Raw genomic sequence first — 25,332 nt, forward strand, 5'->3', positions numbered from 1 at the left:
TGTTGAATACTCTGAGGGGACTGTCTTTACACCTATGGATTTCTTTCTTTTTTTTTTTCTTTTTTTTCAAGTTTATTTATTTATTTTGAGAGAAAGAGAGAGAGAGCACAAGCAGGGGAGGGGCAAAGAGACGGGGAAAGAATCCTAAGCAGGCTCTGTGCTGTCAGCAGGGCTCGAACTAACAAACTATGAGATCATGACCAAAGCCAAACCCAAGTGGAATGCTTAACTGACTAAGCCACCTGGGCACCCCTTTCTCTTTTTTGTTTCTTCAACAAGAAAGCTTTCTCTTTTTTGTTATTCTATCCTACAAACTCTGGCCACCCTGGATTCCCTGGACTAAAGTTCATCTCACCTCTGGGAGTTCATTGGGTTCCCCTCCCTATAATGCAGTATGGAAATCAAACTGGAGTAATCATTGGGTTCACCTCATTTGTTTTCCATTCACTGCCTGTCCTTCATTGCTTGAAAACCACTGTTAGCTATTTTTATCCTTTTTTCCCCTTTGGTTATTTCAAGAGTGAGGTAAATCTAGTCCTTTTTATTCCAATTTCAACAAAAGCAGAAGTCCAGTACGAACTGTTTTTAAGGTTTGTTTGCTTTTTTGTAATGTTCTAACATTTCCTTATAAAGTATATAATGTGTATTGGCTTTCTTTTTAAGTTTCTTGTTTGGAACTCCCTGAGGTTCCTGGAATTAATGAGTAGCATCATTCAACATTTCTTGAAATTTCTCAGTTATTATCTCCTAAACTACCACTTTGTCTCTGTTCCATTAAGTCTTATGAAGCTCTAATTAAACCAAAATAGGCTAATAAAATCTGAATTTCTTTTCCGAATTTCTGATTTTCTTCAATGCATTCATTTTTTCAAGAAAGATGTACTGAACACCTACTATGTGTCAGACACTGTCCTAAGCAATATAGAAACAAAAATAAGACACTAAACCTACCTGCTAGAATACTGGATATTGAAAGTGTAGAAGAAAAGGAGAGAAAGCAGACATGCACAATACATTCTGATCAAGCTGCTATGCAAGCACAGAAATACCTAATCCAGACTTTTTGGGAAGATCAGGTAAGAGTATTTCTCAGAGAAAATACACCAGCAGAGACTGAGACATAAGTAGATTACATAGTATTAATATTACAACTTTGAAAAGAAAAAATTAAATAGCTAAAATACTAATCATTTTTTTTTTTTAATTTTTTTTTCAACGTTTTTTATTTATTTTTGGGACAGAGAGAGACAGAGCATGAACTGGGGAGGGGCAGAGAGAGAGGGAGACACAGAATCGGAAACAGGCTCCAGGCTCCGAGCCATCAGCCCAGAGCCTGACGCGGGGCTCGAACTCACGGACCGCGAGATCGTGACCTGGCTGAAGTCGGACGCTTAACCGACTGCGCCACCCAGGCGCCCCAATACTAATCATTTTTAAAAACACTATTCATATCTATGTCTATGAAATGTTCAAACAAAAATAACTAACTAAAAAATTATGAATTCCCAAAGTCTAATCATCATAAAGCCCTGCATGGTCTGGACTTCTCTACCTTCACCTCACATCATTTTCATCCTATCTCTCTTTGCCCCAGTCACACTAGACATTTTCAGTTCCTAATATGCCACATCATTTCCTAACTTAGAGAACTTTATTCATACTTTTTTGTGTAAAATGCCCTCAGCTTACTCCTCTGTGCCATTCACATTTCTTTTAAACTACTTCAAAGTTCAACTCAAATGACACTTTCTCAGATAAACTGTCTCTGTTGCAGACTAAGTAAAACATTCTTGTACACTTCCTTAGCACATTTCTCCCTTTAATAAAACTCGTTATACTTAAATTCTTTTTCAGTGTACGCCTTCACCAATACTTTAGAAACTCTGAGGGTAGGAATCACGACTATCTTGTTCACTGCTGCCTAGACCAAGCACATAAAATCTCAATAAATATCAGGTGGACTGACTGTACTTGACAGTTATGTATGTATGTAAGTATGTATGTATTCATTCATGCAGGTTTTATTTTTAAGTTATCTATACACCCAACATGGGGCTCAAATTTACAACCTGGAGATCAAGAGTCACATGCTCTACCAAATAAGACAGCCAGGCGCCCCTCTCTGACAGTTTTAAACTTAGTAATCAACATACTTTAGGATGAAAAGACTGGTCTCTGAAAAGAACCTCCTGACCACCTAAGATAAAGTCAATCACAGTTTTTAATGCTATCATTTTAGTTACTAATATAAGACTGGACAAATGCCTCATTTTTGGTTTCATAAATAAATCTCTGATATAGTTTTACCATTCAAAATATAAATAAAATATTTTGTAAAAAGAACTCACCAAAATATTTTTCTTATGTCGTTTCTCCTTTATATGTTTATGAGCTCCCTGGATGTTTTCAATGTGAATTAAGCAAAGTTTGCATAGATATCGGCAATTGGTATATTCTGGTGAGCGCTGAAAAGTTAAAAAATATATTTTCAGAAAACAGAGAAGTAAATTTTTGACTATGTATTTGGATGACATAAATGTAAGTAACAAAAATAGGCATTAAAGGAATAAATTTTTAATAAACAAATCAGTACTTATATACCAAAAAGATAGTTGTCCTTTTCAAAACAGTCACCATAGGCGATTATACACTAATTTCAAACAACATGATAATGTAATATAGTCTTTAGAATCCAATGTAGGATAAAAAAGTCAGTCTTGTTATTTAGTCTTATTCCAATGTTGTCCCAAAAACCAGTTTCAAACTTTGTCTTTTTATTATAAAAAATAAAATCCACCCTCAAATAGGGGATTTCAAAAGAATGAACTGCAAATATGGAAGACAGTTTCAAAAGCTGAGTTCCAAAATCACTCCAATGAATCTCAATCTCATGGGAATAAATGGATACTCTCTTGAGTCAACTATTCTGAAGGGAACAATTCTGACACACAAAATTATCATAGTACTTTAGTCATACTTTATAAATCTACTCTTGAAATAAGTTTTAAAAACTTAGTAATTTCAAAGGGCCTGTTATGTGCTAGGCACCATACTAGGTGTTTTCACATATAATTTGTCACTTTAATACCCCTAATAATCCAATTAGATTGGTATTATCTTCATTCTATACATGTGAAAACAAAAGCTCATATAGCTTGTAACTTTCACAAGGATACAACATTAAGTAGGAGATGCTGAATCTAAATTCATGTATATCTGAATCCAAAACCAGCTCTATCCATATTGATTACACAATGAAAAATTATAAACACACAATAAATACACATTGAATTTAAAATATTCTTTCTAGTGCCTTATACTGAAATTGCAACAATGCTTAAATTTTTATCTCAGATCGATCTTCAATAGGCTGCAATTCCTGACAAAAAGATTCTCTCACCCCAAATTTACCAACAATCCTACCAGACTAAAAATAAATACAGCCATCATTTAATGACTCCGCATTTTACTGGCAAAGCAACTAAATCTCAAGAATTAAATAATCTGTCCAAGGCAACAAGCAAAAAGGAAAATTCAGTTCGATAGTCATTTCGATTTGTAGTATAAAAATCCTTTCACCATTTGCAAAGATATGGATGGAGCGAGAGTTATGCTAAGTGAAATAAGTCAGAGAAAGACAAATACCATGTGATTTCACTCATATGTAGAATTTAAGAAACAAAACAAACGAGCAAAGGGGAGAAGGGGGGGGGCAAAGCAAGAAACAGATGCTTAACTACAGAGAACAAACTGGTTACCAAAAGAGAAGTGGGTAGGAGGATGGGTTAAATAGGTGATGGAAATTAAGGAGAGCACTTGTGATGAGCACCAAGTGTTGTATGGAAGTGCTGAATCACTATACTTTACACCTGACACTATCATTACACTGTATGTTAACTGGAATTTAAATAAAAACTTAAAGACAAAAAAGAAACCAAAAAAACTCTTTCAAATCTGTCCTTCTTGGGGAATGAATTAAGACCTTGCAGAGACTCCTACCTCTTAGTTTCTAACCACAACTAATACTTAACTCCCTAAATACCTTCTTAGCTCATACTATGTCAGACATTTATCTAGGAGCTGGGGAAATATAAACAAAACAAATTCTCTGTTCTCACAGTTTACATTCTAGTGTACAGAGACATGTAATAAATAAACAAATGCACAAATTAATAGGAATATGGTGTGGGAGTATTAACTACTTTTTTAAAAAAGGGTCCTCACTTAAGACTTTACTGATAAACTTAAAGGAAGTGAAGGACTAAGCTGGGTGGATATTTGATAAGGGACATGCTAAGCAGAAGGAAATGTTAATGCTAAGGCCCTGGGGCAGGAATATGCTAATATGTTTGAGAAACTGCAAAAAGCCTAGTATATGACTGGCAGAGGGGTAATTGGGGCCAGGTCACAGGGCCCCTTAAAAAGACCCTGGCTTTTATTCCAAGTGTGAGAGGAAGACACTGAAGGTTTTCAAGCAGAGAATTACAAGATCTAATCTACTTTTAAAGGGATCACTTGCCTTCTTCCTAATTCCTTCAAGAACAGAAGCAGGAAGAGCTTATTGCCATTATGAGCATACTGCAACAATCCAGAGGAGAGATGATGTTGACTTGGTTCAAGAAGAGTGGTGAATGTGGCAAGAAGGGTCGATTCAGGAGTCAAAAGCATAAATACAGAACACCTGAAGCTATGAATATTGATGAGGGAGTCATGAAATAACTTATGATACGAGTTTTTCAGTTGTAAAATATTAGCGGACAAGGACTTGTCTGGATTTTTTTTTATAAGAAAAATTTGTTGTAACACTGAACGGGGAGTCAGAAAGCTTGAGATGACATCTCAATTGACCTTGGATAAATCTCTAACACTGAAAACTGCTTCTATCATCTTAGAATGTAATAATAAAAATTGCTCTCCTTGGTAAATTCAATTCTACAAATAGCTGATCTTTATTTAGTGGTTACTACATACCAGGCACTATGCCAAGAACTTTACTTGTATTACTGTATTTAGCCCTCCTAACAGCCAATGAGCTGTTATTTTTTTATCAACTCTATTCTAATGATGAAGAAACTGAGGTTTAAAGAAGTTAAATAACTTATCCAATGTTACCCAACCAGTAAGTGGCAGAGATAGACCCCATGACTCCGAAACCCATACACTTTAATCACTAAGCAAACTACCTCCAATTATTGGCTAACTCCTATGTGCAAGGCAATATATTAAGTACAACAGGAAATAGGACAAAAATGTTCTATCATGAAGCTTCTAGTTTCACAGGAGAAACAAATAAAAAATGTTTTAAAATTCCTTTATTATAGTTATATTTTATTTTGCCATTAAACACACACACTAATAAACCTTTTTCTGGGCATGGAAATTCTAGTCAACGATACTAGTCAACTAGTATTTCCTAGTCAACATTTAACACTCACTATGGGGAAATTTACCCTTCTGATCTAAGAGCTTGGATTCACTCCTTCTTTGGTAGTTTAAAAATCTACATCTTTACTCCTCAATCAGATAATCTATGGGTATAGTGTGAACCAAAGGACCTGATGAAATCAAAAGCAAGTAAAGAATATTCTTAATGGGGGCGCCTGGGTGGCTCAGTGGGTTACGTGTCCGACTTTGGCTCAGGTCATGATCTCACGGTCCATGGGTTCGAGCCCCGCATCGGGCTCTGTGCTGACAGCTCAGAGCCTGGAGCCTGTTTCGGATTCTGTGTCTCCCTCTCTCTCTGACCCTCCCCCGTTCGTGCTGTGTCTCTCTCTGTCTCAAAAATAAACGTTAAAAAAAAAAAATTAAAAAAAAAAAAGAATATTCTTAATGAATGTCTAAAGCTGGTAAAAAAAAAAAAAAAAAGGTTAACTAAGAGTACACTCTACAACTGGGGCACCTGGTTGGCTCAGCTGTGCTGACAGCTCAGCGCCTAGAGCCTGCTTCAGATTCTGTGTCTCCCTCTCTCTCTGCTCCTACTCTTCCCCTGCTCATGCTTGGTCTCTCTGTCTCTCTCAAAAATAAACAAAACATTAAAAAAAAAAGTACACTCATTTGAAAACGAGAGGTTTTGGAGGACAAAGAGGTGCCAGGAAGAAAAGAGATTACAGACATCTATGCTGGTACTGGCACACTCATTTTATATAATTATTGCCTAAATTCAAATAAACAAATTCAAACAACAAATAATATGTCTTCCACACTTCCAAGCTTTTCTTTTACCCCAGGCCATCCTTTCCCACCACCATCAAATATCCATTCCACCCCAACTTCTTCCTTCTCCCAAGAATTGATCTTTCCTGCTTCATATCTTACCCCATCCAGTCCCCAACTTGTCTTAAAAACACATCTTTCACATTTCCTTTATATATGCCATATAATATTCACCTATATCAGCCTTCCCCAATTCACCAAGTCAATTCCTAACTACTCCTTCAGACTCCATTCCAATGTTACCTCTTTATAAAGCATTCAAGCTGGTCGCTCTTTTAAGATCCCATTTTCAAACAACAGTATTACTATTACTGTTATTTGCTTACATGTTTTTCTCTAATCAGTAAACTCCTAGAGGAGAAGCATCATGTTTTTAAAAATGCCACACACGTCCAGTTCAACTTTTTATCACCAGATCATGGTACATGAAAAGCACTCAGTATTTATCTTAACAATACACAGATCCAGAATAGCACTAATTCCAGACTTAGGGAAAAGAAAATGATAGGAAAGAGAGGACTAAGTAAAATAGCAAATTGCAAAAGACTTCCTTCTAACTAGCTTGGGAGACTAGCTAGTACAGAACCTAAATTCTCTTCTACATTATGGGCCCCAACACCCTTAATATTCCTTTCTATTTTCAGAGGGTGACTACTCTGTCCTATTAATAACCCAGGATCGCCTTCTTCAATTTAGATATGACCTCATTTTTCTAAACTCTACAAAATTATACCATTTCTTTCTTTCCTTTCTTATTTATCAAGAATGATTACCTATTTCCTTGTATACATATTCACAAATATCCCAAATATCTATTTATGAACAGATTGATTTATGATTCTTTCCTTCAATACCTAGCAGTGTTTTTATTAAGGCTAGGAATGTTTATTTCTAGATTAAAAAATTAATTAGTACTCAGGAACAAGATACAAATGGCTACAACAGTTCCTAATACACTGGAGATACTCAGTAAATTTGGGAGAAAAAAGAGGAAAAGGTAGAAAACCAACGAAAAAGGGTTAAAGTGTAATACATCATATAGTATTTACTAATTTATTTATCATTCCAAATGGACTGTTCACTTCTAATTCATAAACTGCCACTTTCACCAATATATCCCCAGTGCCTAGCATAGTACCTAGAAAGTAACAAGCACTCCGTATCTATTGATAAGTGAATAAATCAAGGGTCAACAAACTTCTTCTGTAAAGGGACGAAGTAATACTTTGGTAAATATTTTACTTTGGTAAATATTTTGGTAAATATTTACTTTGGTAAATAATGAATATTTTATGCTTTGATAAATAATAAATATTTTATGCTTTGCAAGCTATATGCTCTCTAGAGCAACTACTCAATGCAACTCTGCCATGGTAGCATGAAAGCAGCCATAGACAATAGGTAAACAAATGGGCATGGCTGTGTACCAATAAAACTTTGTTTATAAAAACAAGGAGTAGGGGTTTTTTTAATCACAATTTAAAAAACACAAAACTCACCAACCAAAAAGCAAAAAAAAGAGGATAACCCCATAGTTTGCTGACCCCTGGAATGAGAATGAATGAAGTCAGATTCACAGATATAAGGATTTACTGAACAAAGGGAGAGAAGAAAGAAGGAAAGAGGGAAGTTAGGAAAAATGAAAGCTATCTCTGCCTTAGCAATAAAAAAAAAAAAAAAAAAAAAAAGAGCTGTACTTGGCAAAGAAAAGTTATGAAACATGCATCTTCCTCCAAACAACTAAAATGACATAGTATACTTTTTCAAGTCGAAAGATGTGATCTCTTTCTAAGCGTTCTTCTGCTTGTTTCAAGCCTAGCCTCTGCTCAGGTGTCAATGCAGATTCATCTATCACAGTAGCATTTTCTAAATAGTCCATCTCTGAAGAATTTTCTTTATTAGATTCATCATTCTTCATTTTACCTGGAAAAGGAAGCAACCACTTAGTTACCATCAGCAGAACTGAGAAATTTAAAAAAAATTTAATGGAAAACATTCAATTTCTGCACATACAGAAAAAAGATTCTTTCCTTATACATTCCTTAGTTGTACAAGTTGGTATACTTATGTAAGATTGAAGTAAGAGATATACATGGTATCAGAATTCACAAAGAAAAATCTATGTCATGGGTCAAATGCCTATCTTGTTCTTCCAACCTATCAAGAGAGACAAATCTAACTGACACTCTCTGCAGAAGGCTAACACACTATAACCATCTTGCAAAATGTCTGAAGTATGATAAAAAGCTATTTGAAGTCCCAAAGATTAATCACTAAAATCAGTTTAGTGACTTCATCAATATACACTAGCAGCCAAAATAACATACATACTCTAGACCACAAACCCACACCAAGCTCCTCCCTCTTTGCTTTCACTGAACTCATGGATATCTCTACCACATCAATATTTCTTTCTTTGCTTCCCTACCTCACAGCTACATTGCAATCTCTTCAAGGCAAAGACTGGGTGCTGTCATCTTTTCATTTTCAGCACGTAGCATTATATACCTAGCATACAGTAGGTTCCACTATCACTGTGATTTTTCTAAATACATAATGAATCATGTTATTATTCTCTTGCTTAAAATATATAAGGCTTTCAAAGAGTTCAGGATAAAGTTTAAACTCTCTAGCTTATTACATGTCATTCTTGCCTTCATGAAGGCAGTAAACAGAGTAAATACAATAATTCCAAGTTGTAGCAAGTGTTATAAAAGGGGAAATGCAAGTAACTGAGAAGGAGACTTTAGATATGGGAGTCAGGGAAGGCTTCTCTCAGATTTTAAACCAAAACCTTCAGAAAGAGAGCTAAGTTCTCTATATCTCTAACCTTATATTCTGCCTTAAGCATCTTTCATTTCATTCATACCAAATGTGCTAGAATGGATCATTGCTACTTCAAGTCTCAATGTCCTTTATATATGTTTTTTCTTCCACCATCAAGGCCCTCCTCACTTCAACTAGTAATGTTTACCTGTCCTGCAAAATTCAGCTTGAGCTTAACCTAATTCAGAAGACAGTCTGATATTCTTTATACAGTTGACATTTGAACAATACTGGGGCTTGGGGTGCCAAAATCTGCATGTAACTTTTGACTGCCCAAAACCTTTACTATTAATAGCCTATTTTTGACCAAAAGCCTAATGATTAACAGTTGATAGACACACATTTTGCATGTTATATATACTATATATTTTATTCTTACAGTAAGGTAAGCTAGAAAAAAAAACTGTTATTAAAAAAATCATAAGAGAAAATAGATTTACAGTACCATACTATATTTACTAAAAAAAAAAAAAAAATCAGGGGTGCCTGGCTGGCTCAGTCAGTAGAGCATGTGACTCTTGATCTTGAGATTATAAACTGAGCCCCATGCTGAGTGTAGTGATACTTTTAAAAAAATGAAAATATTAAAAAAAAAAATTTAAGCTTATTTTTATTTATTCTGAGAAAGAAAAGGAGAAAGAGCACAAGAGAGGGAGGAGCAGAGAGAGAGAGAGAGAGAGAGAGAGAGAGAGAGAGAGAGAATCCCAACCAGGCTCCACACTGTAAGCACAGAGCCCAACCCGGGGCTCCATCCCACGAACGATGAGATCATGACCTGAGCCAAAATCAAGAGTCAGACACTTAACCAACTGAGCCACCCAGGTGCCCCCAAAAATAATATATTTTTTTAATTAAAAAAAAATCCATATAAGTGGACCTGTGCAATTCAAACCTGTGTTGTTCAATTATACAACTGTATTCTCGTAACACTCTCTATTGTTTCACATTTGCATAATAATGTAATTTGTATTCATTTCTCTATCTCCTACTTCACATGATAGATTCCTTGATGCTAATGACTAGGTATTATTTAACTTTGTACTTTCAGATTTTAATACCTAGACCAGAGAAGACACATAATAAAAGTGTACTGAACAAATAAATTTGGATGTATCTAAAAACACTACTTAAAGTAAATGTTCATGGACAACAGATCTCTCCATTCTGCCCTCAAAAGCCAACTGCATGCCGTCTATAAGAACCATGACAGTCAATTCTACCTTTTGATAACACGAATTTTCTAAACAAAGAAGAAATGATAGGCCTTTGGAAATGAAGTGTTTCCTACCACAAGGACACAGAAGTCTCTAGAGTCAGGTGGCAAACTCTTAAGATGTTATTAGAAGGATTCAAACATAAGAATTATGTTAGGTTGGCTAATTAATTCTTAAATTATTGTCAGGGAAAGACTGATGCACAATAAGTAATTTGCAATTGTATCCTAGTATTTAGAAAAATAATTTAGCTTTTTAGTAACGATTTTATGATGGTAATGTAAAATAAAAGGTAAAATTCTAGTTTTATTTCTACATTTCATGATAAAGAACAGTAGTAAGAATATTCTAACCTTTTTCTCTTTTCTATATGTACAATTTGCCAAGCACTACAAGGCAACATCAGCAACTCTTGTAAAACTGTCATTTCTGCCAATATAAATAATTATAGAAAGTTACGTACCTTCTTTAAAATTCAGAAATAAATTATTTATTTTTCTAAAATCAACATGAATATAAAATAACATCTGGCAGAAGTTCCCAAATTTCTTCCATCAAACTCCAGTTCTGTGAGATGTTAATACTATCCCAAAACAACAAGAGTTCAAAACAGGTATTCAAACAAAAACTTCTACATGAATGTTCATAGCAGCACTATTCACAACAGTCAAATGTGGAAATGACCCAAATGTCCAATCACTGATAAACAAAATGTGGCATATCCGCACAGTGGAATATTATTCAACTGTCTTAGCTCAGGTTGTCATAACAAAATACCATAGACTTAACAGGGATTTATTTTCTCACAGTTCTAGAGGCTGGAAAGCCCAACATCAAGGTGCCAGCAGGTTTGGTGTCTAATTAGAGCTCTCTCCTTGGATTGCAAACAGTTGCTTTCTTGCTGTGTCCTCACAAGGCCATTCCTTGGTTCATGCATACAATGAGACAGATGCCTCTATTCCTCTTCTTATAAGGCTTCAATCCCATTGTATTAGGAACCCACCCTTATGACCTCATTTAATCTTAATTACCTACTAAAAGCTCTTATCTCCAAATGCAATCATACCAGGAGTTGAGACTTCAGCATACAAAATTTAAGGGGACACAATTCAGTCTATAGCATCAGCCTTAAAAAGGAAAAGTCCTGGGGGGTGCCTGGGGGGCTCAGTCAGTTAAGCATCCTACTACTCTTGATTTCAGCTCAGGTCACCACCATGATTTCATGGTCATGAGATCGAGTTCCACATCTGGCTCTGCACTGGGTGTGGAGCCTGGTAGAGATTCTCTCTCCCTCTGCCCCTCTCCCCTGCTTTTCCATGCTCGCTCTCTCTCTCTAAAAAAAAAGGAAAGTACTGATATATATAACACAAATGAACCTTGAAAACACGATGCTTAATGAAGGAGCCAGACATACAAAACAACATACGTGATTCCATTTCTATGAAACATCCAGAAAAGGGTAAATATATAGAAACAGAAAGCTTAGTATTAGTGATTGTCAGAAGATGACAGGAGGAGGGCAAAAGGATGTGAATCTTAATGAGTAGAGTGCTTCCTTTTGGGGTGATGAAAAAGTTCTGCAATTAGTGGTGATGGTTGTACAACACTATAAATGTACTTAATGTCACTAAATTATATACTTTTAAATGGTTAAGACAGTAGTTATCATATGACTCAGAACTCTACTTCAACATATATATCAAGGAGAAATGAATACACACACACACACAGAAATTTTTAAATAAATGTTCCAAAAAAATGTTAATTGCAGGGTTATTTATACTAGGCAAAAGATGGAAACAATTCAATGATCTATCAGCTGATAAAAGGATAAGTAAAACATGGTATAGCCATAAAAGGGAATATTATTCAGCAATAAAAAGGAGTAAGGTACTAGTACATGCTACAACATGTATGAATCTTGAAAACATTCTGCTAAGTGTAAAAAGCCAGACACAAAAGGCCACATGTTGTATGATTCCCTTTATATAAAACAGGGAAACCTATAGAGACAGAAAGTAGATTACTGGCTGGCAACGTCTAGGAGGAGGGAGTAATGAGTAAGTGACTTCTAATGGGTACAGTTTCTTTTGGGGGTGATAAAAATTTTCAGGAATTAGACAGTGGCTATATCTACACAACTCTATGAATATAGTACTAAAAACCCCTAAACTGTATGTTTTTAAATGAGACATTTTGGCATGTGAACTGTATCTCAATAAAATTATTATATAAAAAGGTAAATAAGAAAAATTTTAAATATGACAAATAGTAATAAAGACTATGGAGAAAGGCACCTGGGCATCTGACTCCTGGTTTCAGCTCAGGTTATGATCTCACAGTTCATGAGTTCGAGCCGAGTCAGGCTCTGAGGGGCTGGTGCAGAGCCTGCTTGGGATCCTCTCTCTTCCTCCCTCTCTACCCCTCCCTCACTCACACTCTCTCTTAAAATAAATAAATGAACTTAAAAAAAAAAAATAAGACTACTGAGAACAATTAAAAAGAGTAAAGACTGTAAATTTTAGATAAGTGACCCAGCAAAACCCTCAATGAAAAGGTGAAGGAGGTAAGGGAGCAAGCCATGTGGACATCTCAGGGAAGAATGTTCCAAGCAAAGGAAAAGCAAATGTGAAGACCATTCTCCATATTTGAGGAAATGCAAGGAAACCATGCAGTTGGAGCAGAGAAGGGGAGAGGGAAAAAATGTAGAATGAAAGCACAGAAGTGGAACAGTAGCATAGATCACAGTAGCACGGATCACATAGGGCCTCACAGGTCACTGCAAGGATGCTAACTATTACTCTAACGTATAGGAAACTAGTAAAACATTTTGAAGAGTAGTAACATGACCTGAATAATTTTAAAAGGATTATTCTGGCTGTGTAAAAAGTAAAATGAAGGGTGGTATAAATGAAAGTAAGGAAATGAGTTGGGTTATCCTGCTCAAAAGCATATCTTACTCAGGAGCTTTTTAAAAATCCAGCATCTTGGAGCCCGTGAGTGGCTCAGTCAGTTAAGCATCCAAATCTTGGTTTTGGCCCAGGTCATTATCTCACAATTTCTTGAGTTCAAGCCCCATGTAAGTCTCTGTGCTGGCAGCATGAAGTCTGCTTGGGATTCTCTCTCTGCCTCTTTCTTCCCACCCTTCTCACTTGCACTGTCTTGTCTGTCTCTCTCAAAATAAATAAACTTGAAAAAAAAATTTTAAATACTAAAAGGAGACCTGGGTGGCTTAGCTGGTTAAGAGTCTCATGGTTAAGAGCTCATGCCATGAATTCTCGGTTGGTGATTTCGAGCCCCACATCAGGCTGTCTGCTGTCAGCACGGAGCCCACTTCAGATCCTCTGCCTCCCTCTCTCTCTAACTCTCCCGTTTGTGCTCTTTCAAAAATAAACATAAAATAATAAAAATTAATATTAAAAAATAATCCTATGGTCGCCTGTATGGGTCAGTCTATTCAACATCTAACTCTTGATTTTGGCTCAGGTCATGATCCCATGGTTGTGGGACTGAGTCCTGTCTCAGGCTTAGCAAGGGCTCAGCGCTGAACATGGAGCCTGCTTAAGATTCTCTCTCTCTCCTGTTGTCCCTCTTCCTTGCTTGTGATCTCTCTCAAATAAAAATAAATAAATAAATCTTTAATTTAGATTTTTCACTAACTCAAGTGGCCAAACCATTATAAGTGATCTTTAAGCAACTTCAAGCATTCACAGGGGCACCTGGGTGGCTCAGCTGGTTATCAGAGCCTGCTTAGGATCCTCTGTCTCCCTCTCTCTCTGTCCTAGCCCTGCTCACATCCTTGCTCTCTCAAAAATAAATACATTTCAAAGAAAAAATCATTGGGGCGCCTCAGTGGCTCAGTTGGTTAAGCATCTGGCATCAGCTCAGGTCATAATCTAGTAGTTAGTGAGTTTGAACCCCACACTGGGCTCTCTGCTGTCAGCTCCTGTCTTAGTATCATCTGTCTCACTCTCTGCTCCTCCCCGCCGGCGCTCTCTCAAAAATAAACATTAAAAAAAAAAATCATTCATGAGGCTCCTGGGTGGCTTAAATAGTTGAGTGACTTCAGCTCAGGTCATGATCTCACAGTTAATGTGTTCAAGCCTCTGTGCTGACAGCTGGAGACCGGAGCCTGCTTCGGATTCTGTGTCTCCCTCTCTCTCTGCCTCTCCCCTACTCATGCTCTATCTCTCTCGAAAATAAACAAACATTTAAAAAAAATTTTTTTAATCATTCATTGGGGCGCCTGGGCGACTCAGTTGATTAAGCATCTGACTCAGTTATAACTCAGGTCATGATTGCATTAGTTTCATTGGGTTTGAACCCCACAATGGGTTTTGTGCTGATGGTGCAGAGCCTACTTGGGATTCTCTCTCTTCTCCCTTTCCCTTTGCCCCTCCCCAGCTCATGCTGTCTCTGTCTAAATAATAAACTTAAAAATTTTTAATACAAAAAACAAATTAAAAAAAATTATTCACATGTTATCATGTTCAGATTTGCTTATCTAAACATTATCAGTAGTGTTATTTATTTGATACTATCTTTAAATTGACTTGCTTTTTTTGACCTTCTCCTAAAGCGTATCTTTAAAATTATGAAGTTGGTATTTTTCTTATGCATATAAAAATACGTCTATTAAAATTAAAAAAAAAAAAAGTCTGTCAACATACTATCACCAGAAATAAAAAGAAACTATTTCTAAACTCTTTACCAGAGGTTCTCAAAGTGTGAAATAGCTTTCTTTTGTTATTCATATACCAAGAAAAGGTTTTATCCAACTAGCCACAGAAACATGAGGAAAAAAGATTGGTAAGAAAAATCCATTAAGTTAAACAGAATCAGGATTACTCAAAAGACATAGACAACATTTATAAGCAACTAATTAAAACTAAGATCAAAATCCCAAAATAAAATGAATTTTATACCAATAGCTCAAGTAACTTCCAAGGGTCCTAACCAATCTGTGCTTCCATTCTTGTTCCTGTCAAAAAATTTGCTGCACTGCAGCCAAAAAGATTAAAAATATGTATCTGTATCTGATCATGGCACTACCTTACTTAAAATTCTTTAGTGTTTTCCAAAACACTCATAATAAAGTCCAAACTGCCTATCATGTCCTAAAAGGTCCTTCATTCTCCAATTGTTCTAAGACTTTTCAGCTGCATCATTTGCTACTTTTCCCCTCAATTCTGTTCCAGTCATACTCAATCTCAGTCATACTCTCAGTCTCACATTTATGTCCTACATTTTCTCAATCTAAAATCTAAATCCCTCAATTAAATCATGTACTCTCTCAACTCTTAAGTTTTTGGCACTGAACTAAACCACCACTTTATCTGTATCACCCCCCATCAAACTAGAAGCTTCCTTGAGGTCTGGGGCTGTATTTTTTGGGTTTTTCATTGTAAATATATGCTTGGCATATAAAAGGAACTCAATACATACATGTTTGTTGAATGAATGAGTTACATATTACCAGGACCACTTAAAAAGTGTTTGTGTGTGTACACATGCACATACCTACATACTGGACTATAGGAGCCACTAATTTCTATTTGCACAGGCTTTTTACCCACCTCAATAAATGTAAACGTTCTTTTTTAGCTTAAAAAGCCATATTATTTGGGCACCTGGGTGGCTCAGTTGGTTAAGCATCTTACTCTTGATTTCAGCTCAGGTCATAATCTGATGGTTTTGAGATCAAGCCCTGTGTCAGGCTCTGCACTGAGTGCAGGGCCTGCTTGGGATTCTCTCTCTCTCTCTCTCTTTCTGCCCCTCCTCTGCTCACACACGCACACTTGTGCTCTTTCTCTCCCTCTCAAAATAAACAAACATTTTTTTTTTTTTTAACATTTATTTATTTTTGAGACAGAGAGAGACAGAGCATGAACAGGTGAGGAGCAGAGAGAGAGGGAGACACAGAATCCGAAACAGGCCCCAGGCTCTGAGCCGTCAGCACAGAGCCCGACGCGGGGCTCGAACTCGCGGACCGTGAGATCATGACCTGAGCCGAAGTCGGACGCTTAACCGACCAAGCCACCCAGGCGCCCCAACAAACATTTTTAAAAAGCCGTATTATTAATGTCCTTCTTGTAATTAAAGTAGTTAAAATCAAACTGGTGATAATCTAAACACTATTAACATAGGAAAAATCTCTCCAAAAATGTGACCCTGGGATAATCTAATTTGTACTTACTCAAATCATCTGATATGTCTTCAATTCCCGAAGCACTATCATCAGAATCACCAGTATTATCTGTACATGCTTGTTGCTTCTGAGATCGTGGTGAGTTTTCCAAAGCAGATTTTTCTCCCTCTACAACATCAATATTCACTTTGTCCAGAGAAGTAAAGGAACTTGGAATTTTTCTTCCAATCTGCTGTAATTCTATCTGTCGCATGTTTTCTTTAAACGGTAAACTGGGTGCCTTCTCTGGTTCTGTTAGCGAACCAGGGACCTTTTCTGATTTCATCTGAGCAATGGGTACTTTTTCTGTTTTCCTCTGTGAACTAAGTGCCTTTTCTGCTGCTATTGCCTGGGAGCTGGATGTCTTTTCTGTTTTCACTGGTGAATTAGATGACTTTGGTGACTTTTCTGCTTTTGCCTGTGAAACAGGTACCTTCTCTGCTTTTACCGGTGAATTAGGTGATTTTTTTGTTTTGCAATGACTTTGATCTCGAAGGACTAATCCCAAATCTTTAGGACTTGCTACGTTGGCAGCATTTACTTTACATGATTTAACTTCTGTCTTTTCTATACAAATATCATTTTGCTTATTTTTTTTACTACTATTCCTATTTGGAGAGCTGGTCCCAATTTCTTTTATGGATTTATCATTTCTAGCTTTCAAAGTTTGATTAGATATAACTTTAACTGCTTTGCTTTCTTCAGAAAGAGCCCAAGCATTCTTCTTTGGTTCATGATTTTCATTTTTAGAGGTCTTAGACTCTTCCATTATTTGAAAACCTGCTTCTTCCCAATTGTGATACTGTAGAATGGCAGATTTCTAGTAGTTGAATTGCTTCAAGTCCAGATTAGGCAAACAAACTATTGGATTGGAAAAAAAAAAAAAAATCTGTTATTTAAAACACAAAAGCCACTTTTTTTAAATTGGTGAGACTTTCAAAATTTGTTCTTAAAACTAAAGAAATAGTAAAAAATTAAAAACTCTGAAAACCATATGAGGAGTTAAAACCCACTTAGTAAATAACAACCAAATGCTCATAAAGAAGGTTGTAATGTAATTATGGCAATATGACATCAAAACAATTTTAGAAGTAAAATTTGTTTTACATTACTCAATAAGAATTTCAACTAAAAGGGAAATAAAACCTGCAATTGATATACCACAATTAACATAAAAGGAAATGGAACAAAGAAAACACAAAAATCCTAATCTAGGGGAGCCTGGCTGGCTCAACCAATGGAGCATTTGACTCTTGGGGTCGTGAGTTCAAGTCCCACATGGTGTATACAGATTACTTAAACAAACAAAGCTTTTAAAAAAAGAATCCAAATTTATAGGCAATATAGGGAATCAGTTTATAGAGGCCCAAATTGTAAGATCTTGCCTACATGACTTTCCTACTAAACACTACCTATTTATACTGCTAACCTACTTCAAACTTGATTTTCTAAAGATGGGGAAATAATGTCAACAGACTTTCTCCACCTCTAAAGTATAAAGGAGTTTAAATTAATTTTTCTGAGATTAAAAAATTTAAAAACAGGAACACAGAATTAAAAAATGATAGTAATATTTATATGATATAATGGTGGGTACATGACATCATACATTATACAAAATCGATAGAATATATACCATTAAAAGTGAACCCTAACATAAACTATGGACTTTGGGTGATAGTGACATGTCAATGTAGGTTCACTGACATAACAAATATACCACCCTGAGATGATGATAGGGAGGCTATTCCTGTATTGGGGAAGGGAGTTTATGAGCCTTCTGTATTTTCTGGTCAATTCTGCTATAAAAATTTAAACTGCTATATAAAAATGAATGTTTAAAAAAGAAAGATGATAGAATACTAAAATCAGTCAGAACTCATCTTGTTCTAAAATATAATAGAAACAATTATACATTTACCACTGAGCACAAACTACAAACAAATTAAAATGCTGCATTTTGTTAAGTTATTTCTATATTAGAAATACCCTGTATACTGTATTTTACAGAAATAAGAATTTTTTTTACTGTTCACTTTGCCCTGTATGCCTTAAATTCAGATCTATGCTTCTAAACAGATAACTAATATGAATAAAAATTAAAGTCAGCTAAAACAAAATGTAAGTGGCATCTTTGATTTTACTTAATTTATTAAACTACAAATTTGGGCAAATGAACACCTCTAATCATATAACCATACATCATATAAATGCAAAAAAATTGCCTAAAATAAAAAGTCCAAAACACCAAGTCATATCCTCCCAACTATCTATTTATACCAAAACCTATGTCCAAATTAAAGAAACTAAACTTACCTAGCTATGTCTCCACCACAACATCTTACTCAACGTGCACCTAAGTTTTATAATTCCTATTGTAGTAAAGCAGTATGTATCCTCTGCCTTGATCTCTGTCCAGATTGACATTCTCTTTTATTTAAAACAAAAACAAAAACAAAAACAAAAACAATTAGATTCTTCTTTCTAAATTATTTTATGGACACCTGGGTGCCTCAGTCATTTAAGCATCCAACTCTTGGTTTCGGTTTGGTTTTTGCAGTTTCATGGGTTTGAGCCCTACACATCGGGCTCTGTGCTGGCAGCATGGAGTTTGCTTGGGATTCTCTCTCTCTCTGTCCCTAACTAAATAAATATATATATTTAGTTAAATAAATATAAACTAAATTATTTATTTAGTTTATAAATAAATAAACTAAAAAAATAATTTTATAAAGTAACTTTTTCAAATTATAAAATTTAAGCCAAAAAAAACCTTTAAGCCAAAACCATCCTAGATTTTCACCATTAATGTCTTCTGTGACTAATATTATTTTCTAGTAAAAAGCTGTAGCACTCTTAGCTATAAAAGAATGTCTATATTCCTTGTTTTTGGATATTTGAATTTATTAAATTTATACATTCTGCTCTCAATATTCTTCATAAGGTGTTTCACATAAATGTCAAAACAGTTACCAAATATGACTATATCTAAATTCTTGTAGAAACTACTGCACATTCTTAATTTTAAAAATAAAAATGGATTCTATTTCTAAAAGATTAGTTTTACCTTATCCAGAAACCAAAATATTTTAAATTTTCTAATTCTATTCTATGATGATGACTCTAATAATTTTGTAGATGTCCTCTCCCTGACAAAAGCCATAATACAACAAACACCTGATTGAGCCACATTGATCCACAATTCCATTTATGAAACTTTTTAGAGGAGCGCCTGGGAGGCTCAGTTGGTTTAGCGTAGGACTCTTGATTTTGACTCACGTCATGATTTCACTGTTCGTGGGTTTGAGCCCCATGTTGGGCTCCATGCTGGTGGCACAGAGCCTGCTTAGGAGGATTCCCTCCCTCTTTCTCTGCCCCTCCCCTGCTTGCACTCTCTCTCTCAAAAATAAACAAACTTAAAAAAAAAACTTTTAAAGAATTTTTTTTTTTAATGTTTATTCATTTTTGAGAGAGACAGAGCATGAGTGGGGTAGGGGCAGAGAGAGAGGAAGACACAGAATCTGAAGCAGGCTCCAGGCTCTGAGCTGTCAGCACAGAGTCCGACATAGGATCCAAACCCACGAACCGTGAGATCATGACCTGAGCCAAATTTGAACATTTAACCAACTGAGCCACCCAGGCCCCAACAAAACTTTCTAGATACACTATTCTTCCACTCAAAAAAAACTCTATAAATCAGGGTGCCTGGGTGGCTCAGTCGGTTGAGCGTCTGACTTCGGCTCAGGTCATGATCTCAAAGTTCATGGGTTCGAGCCCTGCATGGGGCTCTGTGCTGACAATTCAGAGCCTGGATCCTGCTTCAGATTCTGCCTCTCCCTCTCTCTCTGCCCCTCCCCCGCTTGTTCTCTCTCCCTCTCTCTCTTAAAAAAAATAAACATTAAAAATTAAAAAAAACTCTATAAATCAAGTTTGTATACACAAATTAAAGCTACAAACATTTAAAAAATTAATGTACTTAATATAGATAAATGCTAGTTCAAGACTCAGGAAATTGCTACATTTCACTTTGATTAATTCGGTTCATGTAACTAAAAGTACATTTAAATTTTTAACAGGAACATGTTATTAAAAACAAGCTTTACTTAATTTCTAATCTTCCTCATCTTCTTATAAGAGTAACAGATGTCCTATTCAAAAAAAAAAAAAAAGCATGGTAATATTATATAGCAAAATTCCTATTTTAGGCTATCAACAGTATAAATTTTTCCCAAAAAAGTTGTAATTTCTAGAAATGAAGTTCTCTCTGAGGAGGTTAAGATTTTGAAAATAAGGTTCACTGCTTCCCACTGCACACTCATAGCAAAATTGGTTGAACAAAATAAAAATGTCAGACCTATGTTCTAGTTCCTGGCTACATTTCTCCAATGTAGTAAATGAGGATTAAATGAGATTCCAACCTTGAATGTGCAATTATTGCCAAGAAGATACAAAGAATTTTTAATAAATTTTAAAAAGGTATTTGAATATAGACAACAATAGCATTTAGAATGTATCCCATTTCATTTTTATATTATTAAGATATCAGTTCACTTCTTACTTCTAGTTCTAACCATGTCTTCCTTTCTTGAATTCTTACAATGCCTACAGATACTGGAGACTGAGGGAGTTCTCAGGCCCTGAGACTTCAACTAACAAGTAGTGCCAGGTTCCTGACTTTTCTGTGAAAAAGAATTCAAGGACAAATCAGAGTGAAATACAGCAGATGAAGCTTTACTACAAAGCGGAAGTACACACCTGAAGGAAAGAGGAGTACGGGCACACTCAGAGAATCTAAGTAGCGCTGGGTGGATATGGGGCTGATTTTTATTGGTGGTTATAATTTGGGCATGAAATATTCATATGGGGTTCTGCAGAATAGGCAGAGATTTCTAGGAACTCTGCATAATACTACATATGCCCTATAATGGCTACTATGCACAGGTGCAGTCTGATTTCAGGCTAACTGGGTCTTGGTGTGCATGTAGGTTAAGCAACAGCAGGATGCTTATTATCATTAGAAACCACAGAGCTATCAGAGGTTTGCTTAATCGCCACAATCTGTCAGGTATCAGACTAGGTTCCCCGTTTTTTTGTTCCTCCTGCAAATATCTAGTACTTCCCTATTCCACCTGCCCCACTACCACAATGCTGGGTACTCAAAAGACATTCAAAATCACTACCAATTAAAATATCCATTCCAGACTGATGGCCAAACACGGGGCCTGTAGTTGTGCCTGTGCCTCAGTAAGTCTAATTGTGGCATTGAGTATTAACAAAAACTTGAAAATATTAAGTCCCATTCTCCAAAGTGCATTTTATCCATAATAAAAAAGCATAATCTAATCTCCATATGCTTCTTCTGTCTTTCCCAATTTGTTCAGGATTCAGGAAAGGAAAGAGTGCTATTTATTGGTCCCCGTAAGCCCCAAGAAGTAGGTAAATTTTATAAGACTCTGAATGTCTTAAATGTCTATCCTATCTTCATATTTTAATTAAGTTTAAAATTCTAGGTTAGAAATCATTCACTCAAAATGCTACAGGTATTGTTTCAATGATTTCTAGTTTCTAGTATTACTAGGGAAAATCATGCCATTCTTATTTTCCATTTCTTTTTTTAATGTTTATTTACGAGACAGGGAGAAAGACAGAGAGTGAAGAGGGCACACAAAGAGAGAATCCCAAGCAAGCTCCATGTTATCAGTACAGAGCCCGATGTAGGGCTAAAACCCATGAACTGTGAGATCATGACTGAGCCAAAACCAAAGTCAGATGCCCGTATTTTCCATCTTTTTTACTGAACTGTTTCTTTTCTGTATGGAAACTTAGGATATTCTCTTTGTCTCGGTGTTCTGTAATTTTTTTTTTTTCAATTTAGGTTTGAGTTAGTTAACATATAGTATAGTTAGTATTGGTTTCAAGTGCTCTGTAATTTCTCTTTTTTTTTTTAATTTTTTTTAACGTTTTTATTTATTTTTGAGACAGAGAGAGACAGAGCATGAATGGGGGAGGAGCAGAGAGAGAGGGAGACACAGAATCGGAAACAGGCTCCAGGCTCTGAGCCATCAGCCCAGAGCCCGACGCGGGGCTCAAACTCACGGACCGCAAGATTGTGACCTGAGCTGAAGTCAGACGCTTAACCGACTGAGCCACCCAGGCGCCCCATGTAATTTCTAATTGATAAACCGTGGAGCAGATATTTCTTCAAACATTTGTCTGGGTATTTAGTTGGCTGTTTTAATCTCTAACTCAAGTTCCCCAGTTTTGACAATTTTTTCTTATATTATGTCTTGTATCTTTTCCTCCCTTTCATTTTCTCCGTCCTTTTTCTCTAACTCCTATTAATTGGCCTTTATGTCTCCTACATTGATTCGACATTGATCTTACCTTTCTCTCCATTTTCTCTTTATTTTCTTTCCTCAGTGATTTCCTCACCTTTATCTTCCAAATCTTCCGCATTTAAGAGGAGAGGAGCATTTTCATTTCTAAAAATGCCTTAACTCTCTGCTTATTCCTTTTTACGACACTCTGTTCTTGTCTCATGATTATTATCTCTTATTTCTGAATGCTAATAGTTTTCTTAAATTTTTTTCTGCTCCCTGTAGTTTCCTGACTTTCTTATTTGTTTTCTTATCTATCAAGCATAATAGGAATCTCAGGAGAAAAAGAGAATTAAGGAGACAGAAGAATACTTGAAGAAATAGTCAAAAACTTCCCAAATCAGATGAAAGACACAATTATACACAACCAAAAAGCCCAATAACTCCAAGCAGAATAAACTAAAAAAATCCACACCAAGACCAACTACTACTCAATTTTGATAAACAATGAGAGAATTTTGAAAGCAGTAAGAGAGAAGCAACTTTTCATATACTAAGAATTCACAATAAGATTAAAAGATGATTTCCCATCAGAAACCATGAAAATCAGAAAAAAGATGACATATTTAAAGTTCTGAACGAAAAAAATGTCAACCAAGCATTCTCTAGCCTTGTGGCAAAACTATACTCTACAAAAGGAGGAATTATGACATTCCAGATAAACCTTGTGGAAATCAGGAAGTATTTAAACTCATGTGACTTACAGCCCCTAAGGAAGGGGAGAGCTGGAAGACTATTCTACTCTTACTATTCTTCTTACTGTTCTTATCATTTACTTTAAAGGATTAAGCACTCCACCCCTTGCTTACTGTTATTAAGCTCAAAAATCCCAAGAATGGTTTAGGAGCTTTTTTCCCAGAGCTGCCAAAAGCTAGACACTAGGCAAAATTCATGATATGCAGCCCACTGTGCACTCACTCACTTCCTTCTCTGAAGTTATCACCAGTAACTTATATTGTTAACAATATTGGGTTTTGTTTTGTTAAGTTTATTTATTTTGAGGGGGAGGGGGAGGGAGGGAGGGAGGGAGGGAGGGAGGGAGAGAGAGAGAGAGAGAGAGAGAAAGCCAAAGTGGGAGGAGTAGATAGAGAGGGAGAAAGAGAATCCAGAGCAGGCTCCATGATGTCACCCAGAGCCCCAGGAGATCATAACCTGAGCTGAAATCAGGAGTTGGGAACTCAAACCGACTGAGCTACCCAGGCACCCCCATCCTTAACAGTATTAAGATGCCAACACTACCCAAAGCAATCTAAAAACTAAATGCACTATCAAAATCCCAATGGTATTTTTTGCAGAAATAGAAAACCTCATCCTAAAATTCATATGGAATTTCAAAAAACTCTGACTAGCCAAATCAACCTAGAAAAAGAAGAAAAAAGAATTGGAAGGCTCACACTTCCTGATTTCAAAACTTAATACAAGCTACAGTAATCAAACAGCATGATACTGGCATAAAAAAAAACAACAAAAAAAACACAGATCAATAGAATAAAACAGAGAGCCCGAGAATAAACCCTCACATATGTGGTCAACTGATTTGACACTGATGCTAATAGTATTCAGTGGGGAAAGGACAGTTTTTTCAAGAAATGGTGCTGCAAAAACCAGATATGTACATTCAAAGGAATGAATTTGGACCCTGACCTTATACCGGTTACAAGAATTTACTCAAAATAGATCAACTTAGGCACTAATTATAAAGCAAAAGACTGGAACAAAATTCAAATGGCCGATAATGCTAAATTGGTAAGGAAAACTATCACAAAATCATAAAATATATTACCATAGCAGCCATTAAACAGAGTAAGTTTCTACTCTGCTATGGAGCGATAGTGAAGACATACTGTTAAACAAAGAAAGTAATAACATAGGAGTATGCACTACAGTAAATCTATGCAAGAAAGAAGACAGTGGGGCACCTGGATGGCTCAGTCAGCAGAGCGTGTGACTCTTGATCTCAGGGTTGTAGGTTCGAGCCCCACGTTGGGTGTAGAGATTACTTAAAAATAAAAACTTGAAAGAAAGAGAAAGAAAGAAAGAAAGAGGAAAAGAAAAGAAAAGAAAGAAAAGAAAACAAAAGAAAACAAAAGAAAACAAAAGAAAAGAATATATATACTTAAAATTTCACATACTATATAAAAATTGTAAGTCTTCAGGACTTTGGGTCTGGCAACAGCTTCTTAAGTATGACATTAGAAGCAGACAAGGGCACCTGTCTGGCTCAGTAGGTGGCATATGTGACTCTTGATCTCAGGGGTCATGAGTTCAAGCCCCGACAAAAATAAATAAATATATAAACTTTAAATATAAATAAATAAACTTAAAAAAAAACATACAACAAAGAAATAAATACTGGATCATCAAAATTTAAATTTTTTCTTTGACATCTGTCTTGGCAATGATTTTTCGGATTTGACACCAAAACCAAAGACAACTGGGGGCACCTGGGTAGCGGTCAGTTGGGTGTCTGGCTTTGGCTCAGGTTACAATCTCACAGTTCGTGGGTTCCAGCCTG

At 35.9% G+C, this 25,332-nt stretch overlaps 1 protein-coding gene across 2 annotated transcripts in view; it reads right to left on the reverse strand.

Annotated features, from left to right (window-relative positions):
* The window catches only part of LOC125916997 (terminal uridylyltransferase 4-like), a 66,432-nt gene that overhangs the window by 22,173 nt on the left and 18,927 nt on the right, over nucleotides 1-25,332 (reverse strand). Inside the window, exons 2-5 of one of the 2 annotated variants that reach the window (XM_049623261.1) lie at nucleotides 18,757-18,870; nucleotides 16,450-17,301; nucleotides 7,973-8,136; nucleotides 2,349-2,465 (exon numbers count right to left, since the gene is read on the reverse strand). In XM_049623261.1, coding sequence (XP_049479218.1) covers nucleotides 2,349-2,465; nucleotides 7,973-8,136; nucleotides 16,450-17,209 — 1,041 coding nt within the window. In that variant the 5' untranslated portion in view covers nucleotides 17,210-17,301; nucleotides 18,757-18,870. The remainder of the gene's footprint in view (nucleotides 1-2,348; nucleotides 2,466-7,972; nucleotides 8,137-16,449; nucleotides 17,302-18,756; nucleotides 18,871-25,332) is intronic. The other variant, XM_049623260.1, reaches the window with a different exon arrangement.

Source organism: Panthera uncia, unplaced genomic scaffold, assembly GCF_023721935.1.
Source record: "Panthera uncia isolate 11264 unplaced genomic scaffold, Puncia_PCG_1.0 HiC_scaffold_1390, whole genome shotgun sequence".
Lineage (NCBI taxonomy): Eukaryota > Metazoa > Chordata > Mammalia > Carnivora > Felidae > Panthera > Panthera uncia.